General features: G+C 40.7%; 1 protein-coding gene across 5 annotated transcripts in view; it reads left to right on the top strand.

The window, feature by feature from the left end:
• Positions 1 to 24,825, top strand: part of DNAJC6 (DnaJ heat shock protein family (Hsp40) member C6) — a 58,572-nt gene that overhangs the window by 28,888 nt on the left and 4,859 nt on the right. For 2 of the 5 annotated variants that reach the window (XM_033151881.1, XM_033151877.1), the window contains 15 exons: positions 1,699 to 1,849; positions 4,220 to 4,269; positions 4,404 to 4,552; positions 7,607 to 7,741; positions 8,924 to 9,057; positions 10,187 to 10,381; positions 11,530 to 11,647; positions 12,730 to 12,809; positions 14,839 to 15,032; positions 15,142 to 15,222; positions 15,804 to 16,250; positions 18,524 to 18,676; positions 19,410 to 19,481; positions 20,601 to 20,735; positions 24,107 to 24,373. In XM_033151881.1, the coding sequence (XP_033007772.1) occupies positions 1,699 to 1,849; positions 4,220 to 4,269; positions 4,404 to 4,552; positions 7,607 to 7,741; positions 8,924 to 9,057; positions 10,187 to 10,381; positions 11,530 to 11,647; positions 12,730 to 12,809; positions 14,839 to 15,032; positions 15,142 to 15,222; positions 15,804 to 16,250; positions 18,524 to 18,676; positions 19,410 to 19,481; positions 20,601 to 20,735; positions 24,107 to 24,373 (2,361 nt within the window). The remainder of the gene's footprint in view (positions 1 to 1,698; positions 1,850 to 4,219; positions 4,270 to 4,403; positions 4,553 to 7,606; positions 7,742 to 8,923; positions 9,058 to 10,186; positions 10,382 to 11,529; positions 11,648 to 12,729; positions 12,810 to 14,838; positions 15,033 to 15,141; positions 15,223 to 15,803; positions 16,251 to 18,523; positions 18,677 to 19,409; positions 19,482 to 20,600; positions 20,736 to 24,106; positions 24,374 to 24,825) is intronic. The other 3 variants (XM_033151878.1, XM_033151879.1, XM_033151880.1) reach the window with 3 other exon arrangements.

Genomic DNA, 24,825 nt, shown 5'->3' with positions numbered 1-24,825 from the left:
TCCCTGCTATATTCTTGGCTAGGCATAAAGCACCTTCAAATCTGTAGATGCAATGCTAAGCACATAGTGTTATGCAGAGGTGCCCTAGTATTTAGTAGAGCTCTACACTCCCAACCCCCAGTTGCCACTGTGCTGCCTGGTGCACAGCATTGTGGCCAGTATGTTAATTCCAAGGCAGGCTTTCGGCACCTTCCCTGTAAGCATTTGCAGGGGGAATCTGTGGACCCATGGTGAAGAGGCTACTGCCCAGAAACACAACAGTAAGCTTTCGGGTGCTTGCAAAGGAGATGTGGAAGAAGAACCTGCCTTGGAATAAATAGCACGAAGGTGGCCCAGTGGGGGACAGAGCACTTCATTAGGGTGCCTACATATACTACTGTGTACATCTGCACCCATTTGCTCATTCTTAATTAGCAGCTGTGTTGTTACAAACACACCTTTGTTTTATTTTATTCTTTTGTGTTCATGTATGCTCCAGTCCAAGGATCCATTGCCCATTCAACTCTGTGGATCTGTTTTCTCCTTTGGAATGAATGGGAATTCCGATGCGGTCATTCACTTAATATATGTGGTGTAGCTTCCACAAAACAAATTGCAGATTGACAAAATGGTTCAAAGAGAGCTGTGCAATGGGCTTTTAAGTAGGGGAACTTGCATAAGAAGAGTGAGAGATGTTAGAATACTCTCTGTGTGCATGGATATCATTGCGCCTGCTATCAGAATTTACCACCGCTGGGTTTCAGATCATAAGAACCCAATGTCTGGATGCATGTCAGAGTGTGAATTTCCCAATGTAATTCTGTTAAATTCTCTTTAAATGGGTAGTGTATTCAAATGCTTAAAATATCTGATGCCACAGGCTTAGATTGTCCAGGGGAAATGGACTGATAAACAGAAATCTTTGCATTTGTCAGAGTTGGGCATGGTTGATAGTATGCCTTTGTTCTTCCATATGACTTTTTTTTAAATCAAAAGTAACACAGCTACAGACCTAGAGTACCATTCTTTTAAATGCCTTGCAACTTTACTTGAGACATGTGGCTCTGTATTTAGCAAGCCATGCATTAGTGATATAATGACTCAGATGGGCTTTGTCACATCAACACTTGCCTCTGAAAGCAGCAACCTGGAAACAGGCTTTACTGTCTGAAAAATGCTCCTTTTATGTGATACCGTTTCCTGTTGCTAGTCACTCTCTGTTCCAGGTACATTCACCTCTGATTCTGTCCAGCCCACAACCCACATGGAACAGAACAAAACAGTACAGTACAGTACAGTACAGTGTTTGTTGCAGAATTGGTGCTCCTCATATGTGCCTGGTTTGTAGTGACTATGCAATGTCATTGGTAGCCTGTCTTTTTGCACCATTTAATCTGATTTTTTGCTTTCCAGGAAAAATTCGGTTAACCTTTTTCCCCCCTAAATAAAAAATTGTAACATTCTTTGGTTATGTCACTACCACAGTTAAATACCGGCAACTCTGATGCATCCTGTTGTTTACCAGAGATTGTGACTAACTTGGTTGGCATTTACAGCTCCATTTGCTTGTTCCTAACTGGTAGCTGCATTGTTGCTGCTAATGTATGCTAAGATCTGATGCTTGTGGTGGTTGGTAAATCTCCAGCAAAGCAGTGTGTGTGTGTGTGTGTGTGTGTGTGTGTGTGTATTTCGTCTTATGTCTGGTTTTCTTCTTTTAAGGTGCCTCGTCTCCGGACATAGAGTCTAACTATGGGGGAGGCCTGTTAGACATGATGAAAGGAGGAGCAGGGAGACTGTTCAGCAACTTAAAGGATAACTTGAAGGACACTCTTAAAGATACTTCTACAAAAGTTATGCAATCTGTTGCAAGGTACTATGAAACAAAAGCCCTGGAGAGCTCAGCTAGCAAAATAGTAAGCTTAGTAATTATTTCCCTGTCACAGGGAAATAATCAGATTTTAGTAGGCTTGGACAAAGGGATTATTTAGCACCCTGGTGAGATCTTAGGAGGGAATTCACTAAAGCAAAACATGGAAGCCTGAAGTTCGAATAATATTATGATGGCCCTCAAGCCACTGTGGCTAACTCCAGGAAGTCCATAAGGAAGGCATGGAGCTACTAGCTTTCCCTTTCTCTTGTGTCCCCAGCTGATACCCAGGAGCATACTTCTAGATATGAAACAGTTCCCTTTAGCCATCATGACTAATTAGCTATCAATAGCCTTATCCTCCATGAACTTGTCCAATCCTCCTTGTGGAAGTGAACCCCATAAATTAACTCTGTACTGAGTGAAGCTTTATTTCCACTTGTTTGCTCTGTCAGTCAAAACCACTGGTTGACCCTGAGTTATAGACAGGAAGAAAAACTTCTCTCTATCCATAAATTATTCACTTTTTGGAAAGGAATATCCTCAAAAAGGTTAGTGTAGAACTGAAAAGGGTTCAGAAAAGGGCAACCAAAATGATCAAGTGGATAGGGAAAAAAATCCCTTGTGAGGAAAGGTTACAGCATTTGGGGCTTTTAAATTAGAGAAAAGGCAAGAAGAGGTGACATGACAAAAATTTATAAAAGCTTGCATGGTGTGGAGAAAGTATATAGAGAGAAGCTTTTCAATTAAGCTAAATACTGGATGATTCCGGACAGACAAAAGAAAGTAATTTTTCACACAGTGTATAGTTAAACTATGGAATACACTCCCATGAGCGGCAGTGATGGCTACTAATTTGGATGGCTATAAAAGAGGTTCAGAGAAGTTCATGGAGGATAAGGCTATCAGTGGATGCTAATCCCAATGGCTATTATTCTATCTTTGCTGTCGAATGCCATTTTACTGGAATCACTGTTGTCCTCAGGTCCTGTTCATGGGCTTTCCATAGTCATCTGTTAGGCCACTGTGAGAACAGGTGTTGGACTAGATGGGTCACTGGCCTGTCCAACAGGCTCTTCTTGCATTCTTAACTTGGTCTAAAAGTGTGTGGAATTCGACAGAAAAGTAAGGGATTTGTCTGAAAGCTGAGATCTTCAGTATTCAGGCTGGTGGTAACCATGAACACAAATTCATGAGGCAGCTTCTTTCCTAATGTTCAAAGTGACCAATGCAGCCACCATTTTCTTGCTCTGAGTGGCCCTTCTGTCATTATCCTCTTTGAGTCAAATGTACTGAAACAGTAAATGAACATTTAATATTAGCTGAGTAGACACCATAGGTGGTATCCAACAAAGTAGTTCCCTTAGTGCAAGAATTTCTGTTTGCACAATGGAACTTGCCCTCCCCAAATTTACTCCAGAGGTTTTGGGGAAAACCCAGAACAGATTTAGGGAGCATGCATGGAAAGAAGAGGGAGGGGAAGTTTTCTTGGCTGCCCAATGATCCTTGTCCTAACAGAACTACATTCTTGGATACTATCAATTGAATTATTTAGCTGCCATTATATGCAGTTGTCTGCAAATAAAGATCCAGGATGAGCTTTGTAGACTTTTCTTTAAAAAACTACCTAATTTCTAATATTACAAAATAGCTTGAGATTTTAGATATTTCCAACAGAGTCGTGAGAGTGAAAGGCAATGAATCCCAATTCAGGGATGAAGCAACTGTGGCCATCCCAGAGGTTGGGCTACAACTTCCATAATCCCTAACTACGGTACTTCCTGGTTGGTGTTTATGGGAGAAGGAGTCCAGCAACATCTGAGGCCAATGGTTTCCCATCCCTCATATACTTTATTGTTACCTGAAAGAGAGCGAGAGCGAGCAAGAGAGAGAGCGCTCACGGGAACTATTTCTTAAACCACCTTAGGTTCCATGACAGAAGAAAAGGAGGGGTATACATATTTTTTAAAAATATATATATTTTTTGGTTCATCATCTCTTAATGCATTCTGGTGCAGGGCCAGATTAAAATCAATAGCTAATTGACATGAAATATCTTCATAATCCTGGTTTAAACCATAAAATTGCAAGAGAGAGAGAGAGATTGATTCAGCTGCATAGTCAGAAGTGAAGTAATATGAATCCAGCAATCGGAGAGGAACCACAGGGGCATAATGCACCCCCCAAATATGGGGAAATGCTATGCATTACGGGATGCTACAGTTGCCTCTTTACTGAGCAAATATGATTATTACTTTACAGACACAGGGAAGACTTGTGCATAGGCCTTAATGGGACATGGGACATCTATAAAACTTCTGTTGATTTTGGTGTGTGTATAACCAGCATTTATTTTCCTGTCTTTTAAAATAGCTACACCAAGGGAGAACTAGATATTTCTTACATTACCTCAAGAATTATTGGTAAGTGTGTGAGTTACTTCAAACAATGAAGCAATGTTCCATGTAGCAATGCAGCCATGTCAGACTTCTTAATTGTCAATCTTGTATCTTTTCTGGTTTAGAATGTAAACTTACATTTTTTCATGTCTTGATAGTGATGTCATTTCCTGGTGAAGGAGTTGAACTAGGATTTAGGAATCATATTGATGATGTACGGACGTTCTTGGATACAAGACATCCTGACCACTACACAGTTTTCAATTTGTCACCGAAGTCTTACCGTACTACCAGGTTTCATAATAGAGTAAGTGACTTCTGCTGGTACTGTGATTTGACCTAGACTATCACAGAGTGTTAGAAGAGAAGAAGAAGAAGAGTTTGGATTTGATATCCCACTTTATCACTACCCTAAGGAGTCTCAAAGCGGCTAACATTCTCCTTTCCCTTCCTTCCCCACAACAAACACTCTGTGAGATGAGTGGGGCTTAGAGACTGCAAAGAAGTGTGACTAGCCCAAGGTCACCCAGCAGCTGCATGTGGAGGAGCGCTCTTAACCACTACACCTCACTTACTGGTAGCTCTGTTTTATGACCTTCTGCATGCAAAACAGGTGCTCTACTGGTGAGCTACATCCACTCAAGTTGGAAAGGAAAAAAGAGGTGCCTAAATTATGGAAAGCCCTCTCAGTGGAGGTTCAGATGGGTACTTCTTTGCCTGCTTTTAACCAATATCATGAGACCATGTTATTCTGATGGACTTATATTTTTGGATGGAGCCTGTACTAAGTTTTTGTTTGTTGTTTGCTGATATTTATATGGTGCTGTCTTACTGATATTTGGTTAGTTTGTGTATTGTTAGGACAGTTATTTTTAGGATGTTATATGCTTCCATTAAAAAATCCCCTTGGAAATAACGTGGAAATGAGTGCTTAACTTGTGCTATATTCTACTATAATCCACTATAGTTCTAGAAGTACCTTTAACATCAAGTTGCTTTTATATAATATGGAAATTAGATTTTAGGGAAGTGTCGTGAAAATGGAATAAACTGCCATGTGAATGCAGCTTTTGAGTCTTAAAGAACAATGGCAGGGCCCTGCACCAAGCTGGATAAATACACTTATTGGAAACAAATACCATTGAGACTAATGAGGTGTACTACCACAGCAGAATGTGGGTGCATGCAAGCTGGAATTTTGCAATACATTGGGGACAAAATGCTAGGGACTAGTGTATATTTGATACAAAGAGCACTTATTAGTCAAGCATGCAGGAAAAGTAATGCATAATTCAGAAGAGCTACTTTAATTATTATTTAAATTATTTAATTATTATTAATATTATTTAAAATAGTTTTAGGCAGTTTCTCTGGGCAAATGCCCATCCAGTGTATCTTCTTCACTGCTCATTATTCTGTATGTGGTGTTATCTAAATTCGCACAGACAGTTCTTTTGCTGCACTGCTAAAGAATGGCTGGCACTTATATTGTTGTGCCTCAATAATAGAAGAAAGTTCTTGTTCATGAAAACTCATGTATTAGCTTAAGCTGCCTTAATCTTGTGGCTTTCAGTGAGATGTAAGCAGCCCAGTTGTACACAGAATTGCAGCCATTGTCCTTAGTTGCCACAGGTCTCTTTGCAATTCTATCATTTTCATTTGGTTAGCTGACTTTTCTCAGTATGATTGTTTTTTTAAAAAAGACATGCCTGAAAATTTTGTTTTTAATTCCTGAATTCTGTAATAAATTGTTACTGCTAACCAGGTAGCTGCTGAATTATTGTGTGCTATGCAAGCACATACTGTAGATACAGTACTCAAAACACCAGGGCTGCATGCATAATAATAATACTAATACTAATTAATAATTAATAATAATTTATAATTTGTATCCTGCCCATCTGGCTGGGTCTCCCCAGCCACTCTGGGCGGCTTCCATCAAATATTAAAATACATTTAAAATATCACAGATTAAAAACTAAACAGGGCTGCCTTCAGGTATTTTCTGAATGTCAGGTAGTTGTTTATTCCCTTGACCTCTGATGGGAGGGCGTTCCACAGGGCGGGCGCCACTACCGAGAAGGCCCTCTGCCTGGTTCCCTGTAGCTTTGCTTCTTGCAGTGAGGGAACCAACAGAAGGCCCTCAGTGCTGGATCTCAGTGTCCGGGCTGAACGATGGGGGTGGAGACACTCCTTCAGGTATACAGGACCGAGGCCATTTAGGGCTTTAAAGGTCAGCACCAACACTTTGAATTGTGCTCGGAAACGTACTGGGAGCCAATGTAGATCTCTCAGGACCGGTGTTATGTGGTCCCGGCGGCCACTCCCAGTCACCAGTCTAGCTGCCGCGTTCTGGATTAATTGCAGTTTCCGGGTCACGTTCAAAGGTAGCCCCACATAGAGCGCATTGCAGTAGTCCAAGCGGGAGATAACTAGAGCATGTACCACTCTGGCAAAACAGTCTGCGGGCAGGTAGGGTCTCAGCCTGCGTACCAGATGGGGGCTGGTAGACAGCTGCCCTGGACACAGAATTAACCTGCGCCCACAGAATTAACCTGCGCCATACATTTAAAGCATAGTATTATTAATATTATTGTTGTTGTTTCAACAAGTTATATACAGTTTAATTTACAATCATCTCTAAGTGGTGTGCAGAAGATTAAATAAAACAGAATTTAAAAGAGTTAAAACTATTTTTAAAAACTTCAACTAAAATGCCTGCTGGAATAAAAAAGTCTTCAGTGGATGCCTGACCTAAACTGGAAATTTGAAACAAAATTTGACCCACAACACTGAATGCACAGCTCCTAAGAGATATGAGCTGTGCATAGAAGCCTCGGGGGACCATTAACAGTGACTCCTCTGAAGACCTCAGTGATTAGGCAGGAACTTAAGGTATCAGGCAATCCCTAAGGTATCCAGGGTCTGAGGGCCTTGTAAATCAGTATAGGAACTTCCACAACTTCTTCCAAATTATCCTGGGAACTGTTGTTAGTTTAGGGCAGGCATAGGCAAACTCAGCCCTCCAGATGTTTTGGGACTACAACTCCCATCATACCTAGCTAATAGGACCAGTGGTCAGGGATGATGGGAGTTGCAGTCTGAAGACATCTGGAGGGCTGAGTTTGCCTATGCCTGGTTTAGGGTGCTGGGAATTTTAGCTGTGAGGAGTAAACTACAGAAAAGACTTGAATCTTTTCTTTCTAAACCACGAATTTTTATGTTTGCTAAGCAACCCTTTGTTAAATGTTTGAGAAACGTGCTTAAAGGCAGTTTGTCCATTAAAATGAATGGAGCAGATGACCTAACATGTTACGATGAAATTTCAAATTAACCTTTGCTTACTTTGTGACTTCTTTAGGTATCTGAATGTAGCTGGCCAATTAGACAAGCACCAAGTCTCCATAACCTCTATGCTGTATGTAAGAACATGCATAACTGGTTGCAGCAGAATCCCAAAAATGTTTGTGTCATCCACTGTTTGGTAAGTCAGGCAGTAAGTAACCACTTTTCAAGAAAAGTCTGATCACAAAACAGTTTGTTTATAGAGGAATTGAGAAACTGCTGACTCATTTTTAAAAGCGCATGTACAATAAAGTGTGTATGGTGGTATTCAATTAAGACATTTGTTGCCAGATAAATTATTTGATTGTGGTGCCCTAAATATTTTGTAGTTGTTCCCTCAACCTTCTGTAGCAGATTTGGGGAGGGTGCACAGGGTGAGATAAGGGGGGGGGAAGAGTTGTGCAACTGCAAATCCTTGTGCTGACAGGACCTGTTGGTTGGATACTGCCTGCATATATTTATTTTTAAAGATCAATTAATTATGGGTAACTTTTTAGTAAGCCTAACTGATTAAAAGTTACAGTCTTACTAATATGCTTGATGCTGTACCCCAACAACAAAGCTAACTAGAGAAATAGAAAGGAATATCAATTCCAGCCTGTCCGGGACACAGAAGTACCTTTCTGAGTAAATCTCAGCTGAACAGAAGGCTGATTCATGGGTTACTGAGGCAGTGTGGAGATAAATAAAAACTGTTTCATTGTGGCATTGCTACAATGTTGACAAGCTTCTTGCCACATCTGCCTACTCAAATGCATGGAGAGTCTCCACACTAGAGCCACTAGTTGCTAGGGAAATGCAGTGCTGGTATGGAGGCTGGAAGATGCAGTAAGAGGTTTGCTGATGGTGTAATAAAAACAGTTTTTCATAGACTCTGTATTAATTGTGTGGATGTCACTGGCTTATAAGTTGTATCTATACAGTGCTTTGGGGGCATTAATGGTACAGTGGTACCTCGGGTTACATATGCTTCAGGTTACAGACTCCGCTAACCCAGAAATAACGCTTCAGGTTAAGAACTTTACTTCAGGATAAGAACAGAAATTGTGCTCTGGTGGCACAGCAGCAGCAGGAGGAGGCCCCATTAGCTAAAGTGATGCTTCAGGTTAAGAACAATTTCAGATTAAGAACAGACCTCCAGAACAAATTAAGTACGTAACCAGAGGTACCACTGTATTTGCATTCAATTTCTACTGTATGAATTTAGTATTAAAGCCAGGAAGCTTCTACCTTGAGAGAACCTTGATCAAATAATGTTGTATGCATTACATAGAAACCAGCAAACCTTCCCCTCTAATTAGCCTGATAGATGCTCTTGTGTTTTATTTGACAGGATGGTCGTGTAGCATCAGCAATCCTGGTCAGTGCAATGTTCTGTTTCTGTCATCTCTTCTCTAATCCAATTCCTGCCATTCAGTTGTTAAATTCAAAGAGACCTGGAATAGTACTCTGGCCATCCCACAGAAGGTAAGCTTTCCTGATGGACCAAATGTCTAAACATGTGAAATGTGACTTTCCATTTCTTTATTTCTAGGAGTCAGATTTTATTCAGTTCCACCCTTCCTGTCTGTTTAAAGCTATGTATCTGCACTGAAATCAGTGGGAATTCATTTTATCCAGTCACCGACTGGTTGAAGGCAGATTGGCAACAGTTCAGCAAAACAAATGCTTTCAGTTAGGGCTTCAATGATCCTGCTGGGTTCCTAACGCTGCATTCCAAAACACAAGTATTCCTAAATTGCTTTGGTCCCGTGTAAATTAGACTGTTCCAATATAAGTGGGGGTAATAATTTTTAGTCATTAGTAATCTCAAGCCCTGGGTTTTTTGACAATCACAAGAGCTTCAAGACTTTAAAATGTGGTATCCCTACCACAAATGGGGAGCTGTAATCCAGCAGCATTTGGAGGGGCACAGGTTCCTGACCCCTATTCTGAACTCTAAGAGAATATTAACTTATGACCTGTTTTTACACTCAATTGGTAGTAGTCCTGTTGTCAGGGGAGAGAAGAGCCAAATCCTTTTGCAGCTTTCAAACAGGACTGCATCAGGGATTGCATCTGTAAAATGCTTACCTATGTTATACTTGTTTTCTCCTCATGGGATTTTTGCCCCTGAGATCTCTAATCTTATATTTTAAAATTAGACATAGCATTTCTGTTCCCGACAGCAGGGTTTCTACTATTGAAAATACTAGATTCCACAACTTGAGAAACCCCAAATATTTTTATAGAGCTAAAGGAAGCAATTATTATTATTATTATTATTATTATTATTATTATTATTATACCCCGCCTATCTGGCTGGGTTTCCCCAGTCACCCTGGGCAGCTTACAGCATATCTAAAAACATAATAAAAGCATCAAGCATTAAAACCTCCTGATACAGGGCTGCCTTCAGATGTTTTCTAAAAGTTGTGTAATTCTTTACCTCCTTGACACCTGAACATGGGAGGGCGCCACTACCGAGAGGGTCCTCTTCCTGGTTCCTTGCAACTTCGCTTCTCCCAGTGAGGGAACCAGCAAAAGACCCTCGGAAGAGGACATCAGCAAAGCAGTAATATGAATGGACCCCTCTAAATTATTTTTCTCATTGCAGGTATGTAGGATATATTTGTGATCTAATAGCAGACAAACCTATTCAACCTCACTGCAAGCCTCTAACTATCAAATCAGTCCTCTTCAGTCCAGTGCCCTGTTTCAACAAGCAGAGAACTGGCTGCCGGCCTTTCTGTGACATTCTTATTGGAGAAACCAGAATCTTCACGACCTCCCAAGAGTATGAAAGAATGAAGTGAGTGCCACTGTGTTTACTTAGAATATTTCTGCACCCATGTATACAAAGCAGGGGAAGGAGCTATCAAGAGCACACAAGCTACTTATGCCCCCAAGCACCAGTAAACATGCTGGTTGCATCCCCTGGTTGATTTGTGATCAACACCAGTCTGAAATATAGGTATGGGTATCTGCCTGGGTCTGTGTCGATACAGTTGTGGCTATTTGGATGGGAACCAGGATTTCCCAATGCATATGTGTGTAGGGGCATTGTATCTTCACACTCAGGGGCATCTTGCCCATAGAGACAAGTGGCATGGGGTGCCAAGGCACCAGGTTCTGGAGGGCACCAGGGGAGAGGCGGAAGCTGGATGCAGCACCTGCCGGTATCAGCTCGCTGCCCTTGCCCGCCTCCGCTATGCCACACTGAAGCAGCACCGCGCCTGGAGCCTCTGCCTGTCATGGCCACCATGGCACAGGCGCCAGGGAAGAGGCAGAGGCTGGGCATGGTGCCTCCCGGCATCAGCTCGCCACCCTCGCCTGCCTCACTGAAGCAGCGCCGTGCTGTGCCCGGAGCCTCCACCTCTTCCCCACCGGAGGAGCCGCCCTCCAGCCGCTGCCTGCCTCCTCCAGCCCCGCTGGAGCGCCATAAGCGTCATAAGAAGGTCAGCAACTCTGGGAAATGGGGGGGGGCGCTGGAGGGATCTTTGCACCAAGGCACTGGATATACTTAAGACGGCCCTGTTCACACTGATGCTTATCACACATGAACTGGGAAGTGCTGCCACCATATATGTTGGCCATGTTCTGGATGGGCCCTTCACACATTGGGTACCTACAGATACATAGCCGAATGCTTAAATAGGGATAATATTTTGCCTCTGAAGTTTTGATTTTTGTACTATGGGCTGTTTCAAATTCTGTGCGTTTTCTGCATATAGTATATTGGTGGATGTTGGCATAGGCTATAGTTTATGCTGTGAGAAAAGGGAGGTAAACAAACCAGCCAAACCAAGACTTCCTTCTTGTTAACTGGCCCAACCTACTCCTACTGGGTAGAGTGGTATAGTACTTGGGTGTGGGGTAAGGTCACTGTGAATTTTGTTTTGACAGTTCTGATTAGTATTACAAGAGTTGTAAAGTAAAAGTTATTTTACTTTTCTTTAGGGAGTTCCGTATTCAAGAAGGAAAAGTTGTAATTCCATTAGGAGTCACTGTCCATGGCGACGTAGTGGTTTCTGTCTACCATATGCGATCAACCATTGGGGGACGACTTCAAGCTAAAGTATGACTTGATGCATTTGTTGAATGTAAAGCTAAACAAGTGGGGGGTGGTGGTTAGCCAACTCCAGATTCTTTAATACTGTGGTGAGGTAACAGTGGGGTGTCAAAATCTAAAGACACAATGAGAAGATCAAAAGCAGCTGCTGAAGTCAAATCTCAAAAGGGAAGAGACAGCTGAAAAAGAGGATAGTTTCCTGATATTTTTCAAGACATTCACTTTATCAAGGGAAATTTATTCCAATACTTGGGGGGAAATGCTTGGTACAGTACTGCTCTTCTTTCAGCTCATCTAAGCAGACAAAAAATAAAACAGATGTTCCCTTTCTGCAGTACAGAGTTCTGCACCTAATTTTTTTTTTAAAAAAACTGGGAGATATGGAAGCAAAATAAGAATGAGACAGTGATACTACTTATTGAAAGATGTTTGGTAGTTTGTCTAATAATATTGCTGAATGAGTATTGATGTCACTTTAGACTACAGTCCGGTTCAGAAACTTATGGAGAAATCTGAACCATCTTTACAAAGTAATATCCCTCTATGTGGTGATGACAACACACAAATTCTTATTATGCATAGTCCATTCCCTTTCCAAAAGGGGTGGACGGATCATGCAGAACTAAGTCAGAATTTATGTTATTACTGATAAGAAGAGTGATAATAATTCTATATTGTACAGAATAATTCTATACCATGAGCAGTGTTTCATTCATGTCTGGATTCTGCTTAGTCACATGACTATTAGGGGGGAGTGCCATCATGTTTTATGACTCAGATATCATTACATTTTATGTACTCATGGTAAGCAATAAGTAAAGCAGGGCAAATGGGCTTCTGTCCCCCCCCCCCCACTGTAAGAATTGAATGCAATAGAAAGATACATATTTCCTAACCCTGATCCATAAGTATGTCTTCATCAATGCAATATTTTCACACTTTGTTATAATGAAGGATTCTGAATTTGCAAAATAACTGTTTAAGCCTGCTACAGACTAACTCACTAGTACCTGCATACTGTACACCAAAGATTTTATTTTTGTGTGGGGGGGTTGATTTTAAAATTGTGTTTTAACATTTTCTTTTAGATGACGAACACACAAATATTCCAGATTCAGTTTCATACTGGATTTATAGCTCTGGGAACAACGGTATTAAAATTCAATAAGTAAGTATCTCATGACTAGAAATGATGCTGTGTTCTGAGTAGTTAGCTGCATATGGATTATTACAGCAACACCCATAAGTGTTGATATGTAATCAAGCAACACCTATTTCAATAGAAATCTCAGGAGATTGAGTAAATGAAGCATGTAGTTCCCTATTTATCTTAATATAATTCATTGCAAAAGCAATGCATGCTTTTAAAACATCTTTAGCGAACGTTGTAGATACTAGACCGGGCATTCTCCTGCTTCATACCATGTTTTCAGGCACATTGGAGTTTTGTTTCAAGCAGAAGGCCTGCATAGGCACAGAAACAAAATCCACAGAGAAGCCTGTATACTTAACTGGTTGTCATAGATCTACCTAATAATGCAACAAGATTATGCTCCTTAATTAAGGAATATTCTAAAATAAACCAGAGAAGTCTTGCCTTCTAGACACTGTAATTTTGCTAGTGAGTAAGTTGTTCTGTTCCCTGATATGAAAACATTCCACTTCTCCTAGTAGCAAAATAGGATGTGTTTGAAGTTAAGGCTGAGATTAAAACTCCTATGTGAAAATTCTTAATTTTCTCTCCACAGTACTTAATTGTAAAGCCCAAGGGGCCATTATGCTCTAAATTTATCCCTCTGCTCCAGGGCAGGACCATCCATAAAAGTCATGTAGATTATGACTTGAATAATAAAACACAAGTGGTCAGCAAGACTAATTAAGCAAGGTACATTACTCCAGGTGTCTGTAAAGTAGGCAGGTTAAATTAGCATCCTGTGAACCAGCCCCTGCATATGAGAGCCATAGCAGATAGCTGTTCTCAACTTTGCAAAGCGACCACAGAAGCTAATGCCAGTTCTTTCAGCCGCGGCTCTCTTGTTTTGCCTGCTTCCTGAAGAAGCCAACCACTGTTATGATGAGCAAGGAGACAAACACTGGTAGCAACAGTAGCATGCCTGCTAAATGGGCTAGAACAGGGATGGCTGTGGCAACAGCAAGAACTTAATCTGCTACATCTAGCCCAAGGCTTCTATACATGTTAGAGCTGGTTCAAGATTTCTGAAGTAGCAGAAAGGAGCCCTTTAATACAACTCTGCTCATTGAGTCACAACATGTTTTGAACTGAAATAGCTTTTTATCAGGGAAAAATTAAATGTGAATCAACTTTCATTTTGCATGCTCTAAAATAAAGATAGGTGTCCTTTCCCTGTGGATCACTATTAAATAATCCCTGAACCCATTTGGACTAGAATTACAAATCCAAATCATCCTCTTCATCTGCAATTAGGAATTTCTTCTGAGATTTTAAATACCTCAGATTGAGAGCACAAGGTAAAAAAAAATCCACTAAGGTAATATCAGGGGTGGAGGAAGCCTCTGCGGCACCCAGGGCACCAAACCCGAAAGCACCTCCCCCCCCCCGCAGCAGCGTGCGTCATGACGCACTAGCGCTACGAAGGAAAGCAGCCGCTTGTTTGCTGGTAGCTGGTTTCCCTCCCCCCCCTTTTTAAAGGGCTTTTCTGCACTCGGCTATAGAGCCAAGCGCCGAAAAAAACCTTTAAAGGGGGGGGGGGAGGAAACCAGCCGCTCTACCGGCGGCTGCTTTCCTTCCTTTTTCTAAAGGGCTTTTTTCGGTGCTGCGCTCTGCACTGAAAAAAGCCCTTTTAAAAAAGGGTGGTGAGGAAAGCAGCCGCCGGCAGAGTGAACAAGCGGCTGCTTTCCTTCCCCCCATCTTTTTAAAAGGGCTTTTTCGGTGCAGAGGCGAGGGGCGGGCCAGTGAGTTTCACCCCCCAGGGCGGTACCCGGGTCAGACCGCCCCCCGCCCCCCTCGCTCCGCCCCTGGGTAATATTTTGTCATCGCTCCTGTTCACTAGGATGTCACACTCTGTAAAACTTATTTTACATATATAGAGTGCGACATATTTCAGCCATATCAAGTACTTCTTTGTGCTCATCATATGCAGGCTCAATATTTGATTTTAACATGATATCTTCAAACTGTTTTATTTTAATTTGAAGAACTTTCTGTCAATGTTTAGACCTGAATTGGATGCATGTGACTCGTCAGACAAGTACCCCCAGCTGTTCCATGTCATGTTGGAGATAGAAATAGATTCTGCTGATAGACAGACTGATCTAACACCTCCATGGGAAAACTTCACAACAAAAGATATCAATCCCAGCATTCTTTTCTCATCACACCAGGAACACCAGGACACCCTTGCCATGGCAGGTAAAAGCTCTATAGTTTTACTGCTGCAGTTTTAACTTTAATGAAAATGCAAGAGTTGGCCATTTATTTCACACATTTTCAGTATGCCGTGACCCTTTGTACATTATAGGTAGAGGTCCTGTAGATGCGCCACAAGATAACCTGAAGAATGTGGGGCAGGGTGCATTCTTGTCATCTCTCAGCTGGCAAGGTATGGGTAACATATCTTTTCAGAACTCACAATTCACATACTAGTTTTCTTCTATCCCTTATCTCATTGGTTGTCCCCAAGTTGATTGGGAATGCTGTGTTCACATGGCCCCATGGCAAGGCATAAGCATTTTCCTGACTCCTAGGAAAGAACTGGCCAGCATATGCACATGCATAGTATTCATGGGCTCATCACACTTCACAGAGCTTCTGGCCAAGTTCTCATAACAGGCTCATCATTTTGTGCTCATCATTTTGTGCTCATCATTGCAGTTGACTGTAATAATGTCCCTTGGAAAATCATAGAATCATAGAATCATAGAGTTGGAAGAGACCACAAGGGCCATCCAGTCCAACCCCAATGTGCTGTCAGCGCTGTGCGTTTCCAATTTTGTGTTTTCCATTGTGTGTTTAACCCAAATTACTTGGGTTAAGTGTAAATGTTGCTATTGCTGACAGTGTTTACTTCCACATGTGGGGGGTGTGTGTGTGAGAGAGAGGGGGGGTATTTCCCCCCTTGTATCTAGCACTGAAGGATCAACAGAACTACTAGCTAATCTCAAACTTCTTTTGGCCATTTAGATCAAAAACTGCAGAGAAGTAGCTCTCATCCCAGCTCTGAGGACCAGGCGGCACTGGTGCATGAAGAAAGTGAGCAGTCAGATGATGAACTCTTATCCCTCTCCAGTCAGCATAGTAACACCAGCAGTGACAAAATCCATGGGGCACCAAAGCATACCAAGAAGCACCAAGAGCCACCAGGTCTACCACCCCCAGAGGATGTCGATCTTTTAGGCTTGGAAGGCAGCCCTATGAGCAAGAACTTCCCAGCAGCACCTGCCGCACCACCCTCAAACTCAGATTTGCTAAGTGATCTCTTTGGGGTTGGTAACTCTGGAGGACCAAATCAAGGTGGACAGCCAGCTGTTGAGGATGTATTTCAGATGGGTGGCACTGGATCCACACAATCCACCCCACGACGGTCTGCAGCTTCAGCATCCCCATCTCTGTCCCCAAGAGTAGGAGAAGGTAAAAACTCCTAATTGTGACAATTATTTTTTTACTTCTAATTTTTTTTCCCTAGGCAGTCATTTCTAAATAGGATTCTCTTTCTACTAGGAATGGGGGAGAAACTCAGTTCAGTTCACATTTGAAATGTGTACCACATGCATATATTGTTAACAATAACATACATGCAATTAGGGGAAATGTGCAAAAAATATGTATCACAACAGAAATGTGCACTAAAAGGATGGTAAATATTAATGAGGACTTTAAAAAAATGCAAATTGATGTGGCAAAGTGAATTTAAGATTGTACAAACAAGCCCTTAAAACAACTGCAGGATTCTAGGAAAGATTAATGCTGTTTTATATTAACAATTAATAGTCTGAAGCATGGTAGCCTAAGCTGTCAATTTTAGTTTCTAATTTTTACAATTAAGATTCAGATAGTATTGTTTCATGATTATTAACTTGGAGTAACCATTGGCTTCGTTCTGAAAGTCGTTAATGGGAGAAAACTTTCTGCGTGTTTTCAAATTTGGGAAATTTCCTCCTGCCCTTGGTGCTCCTGTGATGTCCCATCCCCCACTTCTCCTGACCCAGGTGAGAACCCTTTTGGTTGGTACAGGAAGCTGAAGATGTAATGGGAGAATGAGAAAGTCCCCTTCTGTGAACCCCCTTCCATTCACAGTTGTGAGAACTCAAGCCTTTTTTTATGAGAACAATAAATTTCTTGTTGTACCAGTCACAAATCCTTTATTATCTCAAGACATTCTGGTCACTTGCTTTCTGTAAGAAACTCTGAAATTCCCTTAACTAGACAAAACATCCATGCTTATTATTTACCTGATTTGGTTTCAGCCCCATAGTGTATGCCAAGCAGGTAGTGCATGTCGTGACTGCCAGTGGAACATGCTGAGTTTTTAGCACGCAATCACAACTGCCAGCTTGCTTCTGATTGTGACAGCATGCTAAATGCCTATCCTTTCTTAGCGCATGCTGGCAGCAGTCATATGTCATCCCCTCACCCCACCCCCAACACTGATTGAGTGCTGCTGTTGTTAGTGTTTTGATCCAATAACAACTGGGCACTGCGGGGGGGGGGGATGTGCCATATTTTTTCCACGTTACATGTGTTGCAACAGGAACCATTTAGAATTTGGTGGTTATTAAAACTCACCACATTATTCTGTCCTTAAAAAAAGAAAAACCTTGATAAACAACTATTGGTATGCAGTTAAAGATGCCTGCATAATCCTAATAAATGCATGAATTTCAGTCCCTGCCCAAACTTCTATCAAAGTTTATTTTCTATCCTCACAGACTTGCTTCTGTCCCTTTAACAGATTCTCTTGCTATTTTCTTTTCTTCTCTTTCTACATGGGTCCACTCCCCATTTTCCTAGGCTTCTGTTACCTCCCACTTGCCATCCCACTCCTGCTCTCTTCTCTGCTTTTTAGCCACCTGCCTTTTAGCACTATGCCTATCCCAAATTTTCTGATGACACAAAGCTCCTCCCAATCTTGGTCCTATGTGAAGCTTTATTCCGTTCAACCTGATTCTGAACATCTGTCACCAAACCTGCTGTGTACTGACATTACTGACATATTCACCTTGAGCTGACAGAACACCTGAACATGGCACCACAACAGTTCAGGGGCACCTTCTGGGTACATAAGAGGCAACACACATTTTAAATTCTTCCTCTTTGTGTCAGAATTGCTGTTCCTTAAACCTTCTAGCCTCTTAACTAAATTTAGAAGATAAGAAGAAATATCGTAGTTCACAGTGAATACAAACAGAAAGGAAACATGAGAAGAAAGTACTGAAATGCTAAAAGTGAATGAACTCACTGAAGTCATGTGCTAGTGAAATTTATGTACATTCTGGAGGAAACAGTTGGTATAAATAAGAGAGCTGCAGAACATAACGAGAAAGATCCAAATGCAAATCAAGAGCAAACTTGCCTATTGCGAGGAGTTATTGTCTTCTTGATTGTTTTTTTGGTTGCCTGAGTTGAAATTTAAGCACTCTCCCATAAACTCCCAATTTCAAGTGTGTGTGGAAGAAGGTTGTCACTCTACTTTCAGCCTCTCCTGCTCCTTCCTTTGCCAGAGTCTTTGTCTTCTATCGTTCTTGATTTGGTGGGAAATCCTTAATCTTTTCCCTAATTGTATCCTATTTTTATGTACAAAACAGGAATAATATGGGTTTGCTCTGGGGTAAAGGAACACAACTTAATAGTGGACAGGGTGAATGGGATGCACGTTTAATAGAACAAATACATTGTTCTTGCAGCAGCTGCCTTTGACCCATTTGGCAGTAGTCCCAAGAAACCTGCCCCTGATCTTCTAGGTTCTTTTCTTGGTTCATCAAATGCCACCACTGATCCTTTTCTTCAAGGAGCACGGAGTCCTTCACCTACTGTTCAAGGAGATCCTTTCAATTTAGGTAGGAAACATTTCAAATGCCCACTCTTTTGTTTTTGAATAGAAGTTTAGTGGTGATAACCATATCTTCATACACTTGCAGATTATTCATAAGGTCAAATAGTTTCTCTACCAGTCAAATAGTTTCTCTACCAGTGGTTAGTGGGCCTCAGATATACAATACTAAGATATGATTTTCATGTTTTGAAGTTAACAGCAACAAGCCATGGGCGCTGAATTGCTTACATGCCAAACAATCTGAAATTGTTTGATATCAGGAAGTTTCTTGGGGAGACTGTATTCTTTTCCATAAAATTTGAATAAGACTGAAATCCTATATACAGTACACTTACGTAGGAACAAACACCATTGAACTCTGTGGTGCTTACTTTAGAATGAACACATGGAATATGGTTGTGTGGCATCAAAAAGCATGTCATTGAACTGTACGTCTAGATGGGCTGGGTTTCTCTGAGGGCTACAAAAGAACTTTTCTCAATTTTAAAGTTTAGTATAAGTGTATCTGAATTTTCCAGCAGGCTGCAAGCTTAATCTAATACAGTATTAATATCCAGGCTTGGAAAATAGCATGTACATGTCTGATAAAATGTCTGATACAATGAGTAACCAATGCACCCAGTGTTCTGTCAAAACTATGAATATAGTGAAATAGTGTGCATCCAGAATTACTCGAAGGACATTTCCTTAATTTTGATAAACAATGTATGTTAATAGGCAATTCTCTTCTTGTTTAGCTTCTTCTAGTACACCATCTGTTTCCATTCAGCCAGATGTTTCAGGTGATTGGGAATGGCCTAGCAAATCAGGTTTGTCTGAAACTAGTTTCTAAATTGTTTAAGGTGATTTGCTATGTGACATTCATTCCTATTGGCTATGAACAGTGACACTTTCCACTAATTTCCAAATAGTCCACTTTACATTAAAATGAACCTATATGATGAGGTAACTGCACAAATGGAGACCTCTAATGGTTATCTTAAATAAACTTATCAAATTCATTTGTTCTTATTTGAACATAAAGCATGCACACCAAAGTTACCAAGAAGATTGTACCTCTGGTCCAAACTAGCTATGAAGTTAAATGTTTCTTTGTATTTAACATGCATTAAAAACAATGCAAATAGCCAATGGGTTGGTGACTAATAATTATAAGGATCACATCAGGGGAGAGGAATTTAACCCTTTCCTCACCTTTTGCAGTCCTGATGAACATATGCCTTCTGTGGCTGCTGTTTGCATTGGGAATAAATCCTCCATTGGTTTAACCTCCCTTTTCCCTACCTGTTGTGATCCCAATAATCATCACCCTCCACAGAAGCTGCTATTTGCATTAAATATGTGCACATTAAATACAATGATGAATTTGATGTCGTCTATAACTTGGCCCTCGGAAACAAAACATATAACGCAGAAAGAACTAGTCTAAGCTTTAAGCAAGAATTACTCAAATGTGTTTTAAAAATCTGAGCAAAATGTAACATTTTTACACACAGAGATTCCTAACTCTCTTGTGCATGCCTAAACATGGCAAATGCTTGTATGCTATTAAAATTGGCACATTATTCATCCTGCTAGCTACATTTACACAATTGTCAAAAGCCACTTCATAGAACATGAACGAAGTTAAAATTGTTTAGTATTTGTTCATTTGATGGCAAAATTTAATGAGGGTTCAGCCTGAGAAATTGCCACCACTGGTGAGTTTTGCCAAAAGTTTTTTGGGTCACAGCAGGAACACCTTCAATGCTCTGTTCAATGTATCTTCTTGTGTGAATTTTGTACTTATCATTTATCTCTAAATTACATGTCTGCTGGGGTGTCCATGTGTTGAGTTGACTAACTGATAAGAAGTAGCAATCTTATATTAATTTTGTATCTGAGGTCATTAAATTATATTTTACAAGCATTCGCTTTTTTCTTCTTAGGTGGTGTACGTATGGGGAGCAAATCAGCTGCTACCAGCCCTACAGGGTCACTACACAGCACACCTACACATCAAGCCAAACCACAAACACTGGATCCTTTTGCTGACTTGGGAGCTCTTGGTGCAAATCTGGCAGGTTAGATTAAACCTGAAAATTGAGTAGAATGGGTAGCCAAAAACATGGACAATCAGATGTGCATTTTACACAAGGCAATGAAAGGGGGACCACAGTGAATTGCACAAGGAAGCAATTAACCACGTGCCTGCTTCTCTGGAATGAATAGCTCTTGCAAACCCATCCATGGCAGGCAAGCAAATGCTGCAGAACTACATAGGTTGATCCTGTGATCCTGGCATATTATTGCTGCATATTCAACTTGTTAAGCTTTTTATGAAGCGGAAAGGGAGAGAAAAGGCAGGCGGGGAACTGATCTGAGAAAGATGGTAAAAGCAGGCAGATTCAGTGGAGGAGGGCTTTAAAATCTGTTTGCAAAGACTGGCAGATTTAGCAGGCAGGATCTGCTCCATCTCTGTGAGTCAATTAATATAGATTGATAGCTTGATTACACTTTCAATAAAATGTTGCATTTAATATGCGTGAAAGGCTACTATTTACCTTTTGCCTGATCCCACCATAGTTACCATGAGAGAACCACATTGTGGGATGGCATGAAGTAAAGCTATGCTTTCAAGCTCTCACCTCTTTTACACATTCAACAATGGTTTCAGCAGTACTGTACTACAACAAAGGTTTAAAACACACACATTTGTGTTGCTTCTGCTGAGACTCTTGACAAACTGGCTATGTATCTTAAATATGGTTCTGTCCAACTGAATTTGAAAAACCCTTAATTTGCATAAATAACTCCCATTGGGCTTTTACAGTCTTGATTAGCAAATAACAAGGATAGAGCAGGTCAGGAAGGGTGTTGAAGCAAAGAAGGCTATAGAGGCATTACCAGTTGAACACTGAAGGGCTTGTCCAAGCCTGCCTGTCTGTTTCAGCTTATGTGGATCTTTCCCCATTGCCTTACCCTTCAAAAATGCTTTATATTTACAGCACACAACTTCCTCCAAAGAATCCTGGGAACTGTAATTTGTTAAGGGTGCTTGGAATTATAGCTCCGTGGGGGGCAAACTACAGTTTTCAGGATTCTTTGGGGGATGTTGTGTGCTTTAAATGTATGGTGTGGCATGTGACCTGAGCCAGACCATGGTCTATACTGACTAGCAGCAATTCACCATGGTTTCAGACAGCAGGTATTCCCAGCCCTATGTGGAGATGCCAAAGATTGAACTAGGGACCTTCTGCCTGCAAATCAAATGTTCTACCACAGAGCTATACAGTTCTTCTCCAGAACAGTAGACATTTACAAGGTGACATTTACAGAAATAAAAACTTGGCAATATAGTAAAAATCCATGTTCACAAGACAGGAATGCATAGAGCTTTGCAAGTAGGCCTTACAGCAATATATCTGAGAGAAATTGTGTCAATTAACCCCAGAAGGCTTTAGTACTATTTTATTTTTTTTTACTATTTTTACAGAAAGCCTTTCTCCTCTGATACTTCTGAATCATGCTCCTTCTACTAACTAAAAAGGCAGCCAGCAAAAAGTGCAGAAGTTGAACTGAGTTCGGTTTTTCTTATATTCTCACTAACTTCTTGTCAGTTGAACAAAACATGAAAAGCAGTACTGAAGATCTCTTTAGCTAATTAAGTACATTTAATATGTGATAGGAAGATAAAGGGAACTGTTACACTAATTTGCACATGGCTGCCAATGTACACAAATATTTGTGTTTGTAATTCAAGGTTTAAACTCCAATATCTAATACTGTACAGGCTTTACCATATGAAAAATTTACCCTGGGAAGGTGGTCTTTCCTCTTTCTCTTCCCCCCACCCACCCATTTTAACCATATATCATGATTAATTGGATAGATCCAAGACAGATGGATCTGTCCTGTGAACAATGCAATGTGTGGCTTGCATAGGGCATCACTTAAATGTGGGGCACAACCCTAAAAGTCATAGACTTCCTTTTTGTTATTGACAACATTATGTGAAAAGTTAACCTTGCTTAGTAAATACAGTTGAGGAACAAAGTAGGAAATTCTGGGAGGGGGTGGGAAGGATGAAAATGTACTAAAACTGAGAGTAAAATGTAGGTCACTGCCTTGTTTGCAAGTACCTTCTTCAAGGGATGCTTTCGCCTTTCCTCCTTTTTCTAAATAGGCTTCCCTTCCATCTTCCCTCCTTGGCCCCTAATTTCTACCATAACAATAACAGCTTGCATTACCTCCACTCCCTGTTGTTTACTTCATGTGTCCAAATGTCACATTGGTTCTGAAAATAGGTGTCCTGCTTCCCTCTGCTGGTGTTCTGCTGCTCTGCAGGATCAAAAACAGAAAATGTGTCTGATGTCACGTAGTGCAACAACTTGTGGCTATTTCTTCTTCTTTTTTAAAAAAAAGTCTGAAATACTGAAGGGGTTCCATGATTTTAAGTAAAAAGAAGTTGAATATGCAGGATATTAATATTCAAAGTAAAAAAAAAGTCAAGCAGCAAAAAATCAAGCAATAAAAAGGCAATTTTAAATAATCTATAGTTTCTACTATATTTATGTGATCAGAGGAAATGGTGGAAATGGTATAGTTCTGATGGTACTTTACCAAGACAAATGGGTGGAGCTTTTGAATTATATATAAAAAAATGGTTAAGGACATTGGTGTTGACTGGATTTTCATTCTGATCCAGAAATTGCTATCTGCATGTAGAAACCCCATTATCCTTATTTTGCACTTGGTACCAGTGAACAATGTTGTGTTTAGCCTTCAAATTGCTGATAGTTTAGAGAAAAAGAATGACATGTAATCTCTTTCTCTCTCTTTGCCCCTCCCCAATTATTAGTAGGTTGTGTAATCATATGTGATCTGTGTTTGTGTAGACTGCCCCAGAATGCAATGATATTCAGTATTTATACCCTTGAGAAACTTGCGAGTTTAATCTATGCCAAACATTCCAAGAAATGCATATTTGCTGTTTTCTGGTGCAGCACATTTCAATATAAGCTGTGTCTTTTCCACCTGCCCTATGCTTCATTGGAATATATATATATAACCCAATGCTACTAATATTCTTCTTTAAGTGTGTGTGTGTATGTGTGTGTGTGTGTGTGTGTGTGTGTGTGTGTATTTGTATGTTAAATGATTTTGTTAAGAAGTATACAAAACTTCAGTCATTATAGAATATATAGACGTAGGTAAAAATCAAACATTTATGGAGACTTTATTGACTTGAGGGGTTTTTATTTTTGCTTCTTGTGCTGCAGTGCAACACTTCTCCAACCTTCAGGCATAGAAGGGATGGGTGGAAGCTTGGCTCCAGGTCCCCCTGCAGTCCTTTGAATCTTAGTAAGGAAATTACCAGATATCAACTGGTAATTCTGCTTTCCTATTACATAGGCAGTATTATTAACACAAAATGCTTTGCTTCATGTTTCAGGTTGCCCTTCCTTTGCTAGCAAACCCAGCACACCGACAGGAATGGGTGGAGTCTTTCCTCCTATGGGGTCACCACAGAAACCATCTCCTCAGCCAATGGGAGGAGGCAACTGGCAACAAGGCACTGGATATTCTTGGCCCCAATCACAGACCAAACCCCAACAAAGCATGCCACATTCCTCTCCACAGAACAGGCCTAATTATAATGTGAGTTTTTCTGCAGCGCCCGGTGGCCAAAATGACCGTGGAAAAGGATCAGGCAGTTCTGGTAAATTGATTTTTTAATCTTTTTAGTCTTCTGATGTGGTTTTGTAGTTTTGAAGGCCTAGAGGTGGAGTATTTCCAAGCTGAAAATATTCAGTCAGCTACAATACAGGCAATGTGTTTTGAAATTAATTTAGACATTCTGGTTCTAAGTGTAGAACTAGATATTATTGCAGACTTGATGTCATGCCCTACCTTGCATCTTGCTATGAGCATGAGATGCTACTGGGAAGATAGGAAGAAGGAAACTCAGAGGGGCTGTCATATTTGGTGGCAGTGCTATATCTGCCATAATGTTCAGCTTCACCCTAATATGTTCTGCATCAATGGGTGTCAGATTTAACAGATGTTGTGAGCAAATAGGTAGAAGGCATCTAGTTCTTACTTATCACACTACTTTATTTAGTTTGAATTGCTGAGTGAGTTCAAGTTCAAAATGGGCAAACAAAACTTGTA

The sequence above is a fragment of the Lacerta agilis genome, chromosome 6 (assembly GCF_009819535.1).
Source record: "Lacerta agilis isolate rLacAgi1 chromosome 6, rLacAgi1.pri, whole genome shotgun sequence".
NCBI classification, from domain to species: Eukaryota; Metazoa; Chordata; class Lepidosauria; order Squamata; family Lacertidae; genus Lacerta; species Lacerta agilis.
Note: the sequence above shows the minus strand (reverse complement) of the source record. Positions and strands in the feature narration are given on the sequence as shown.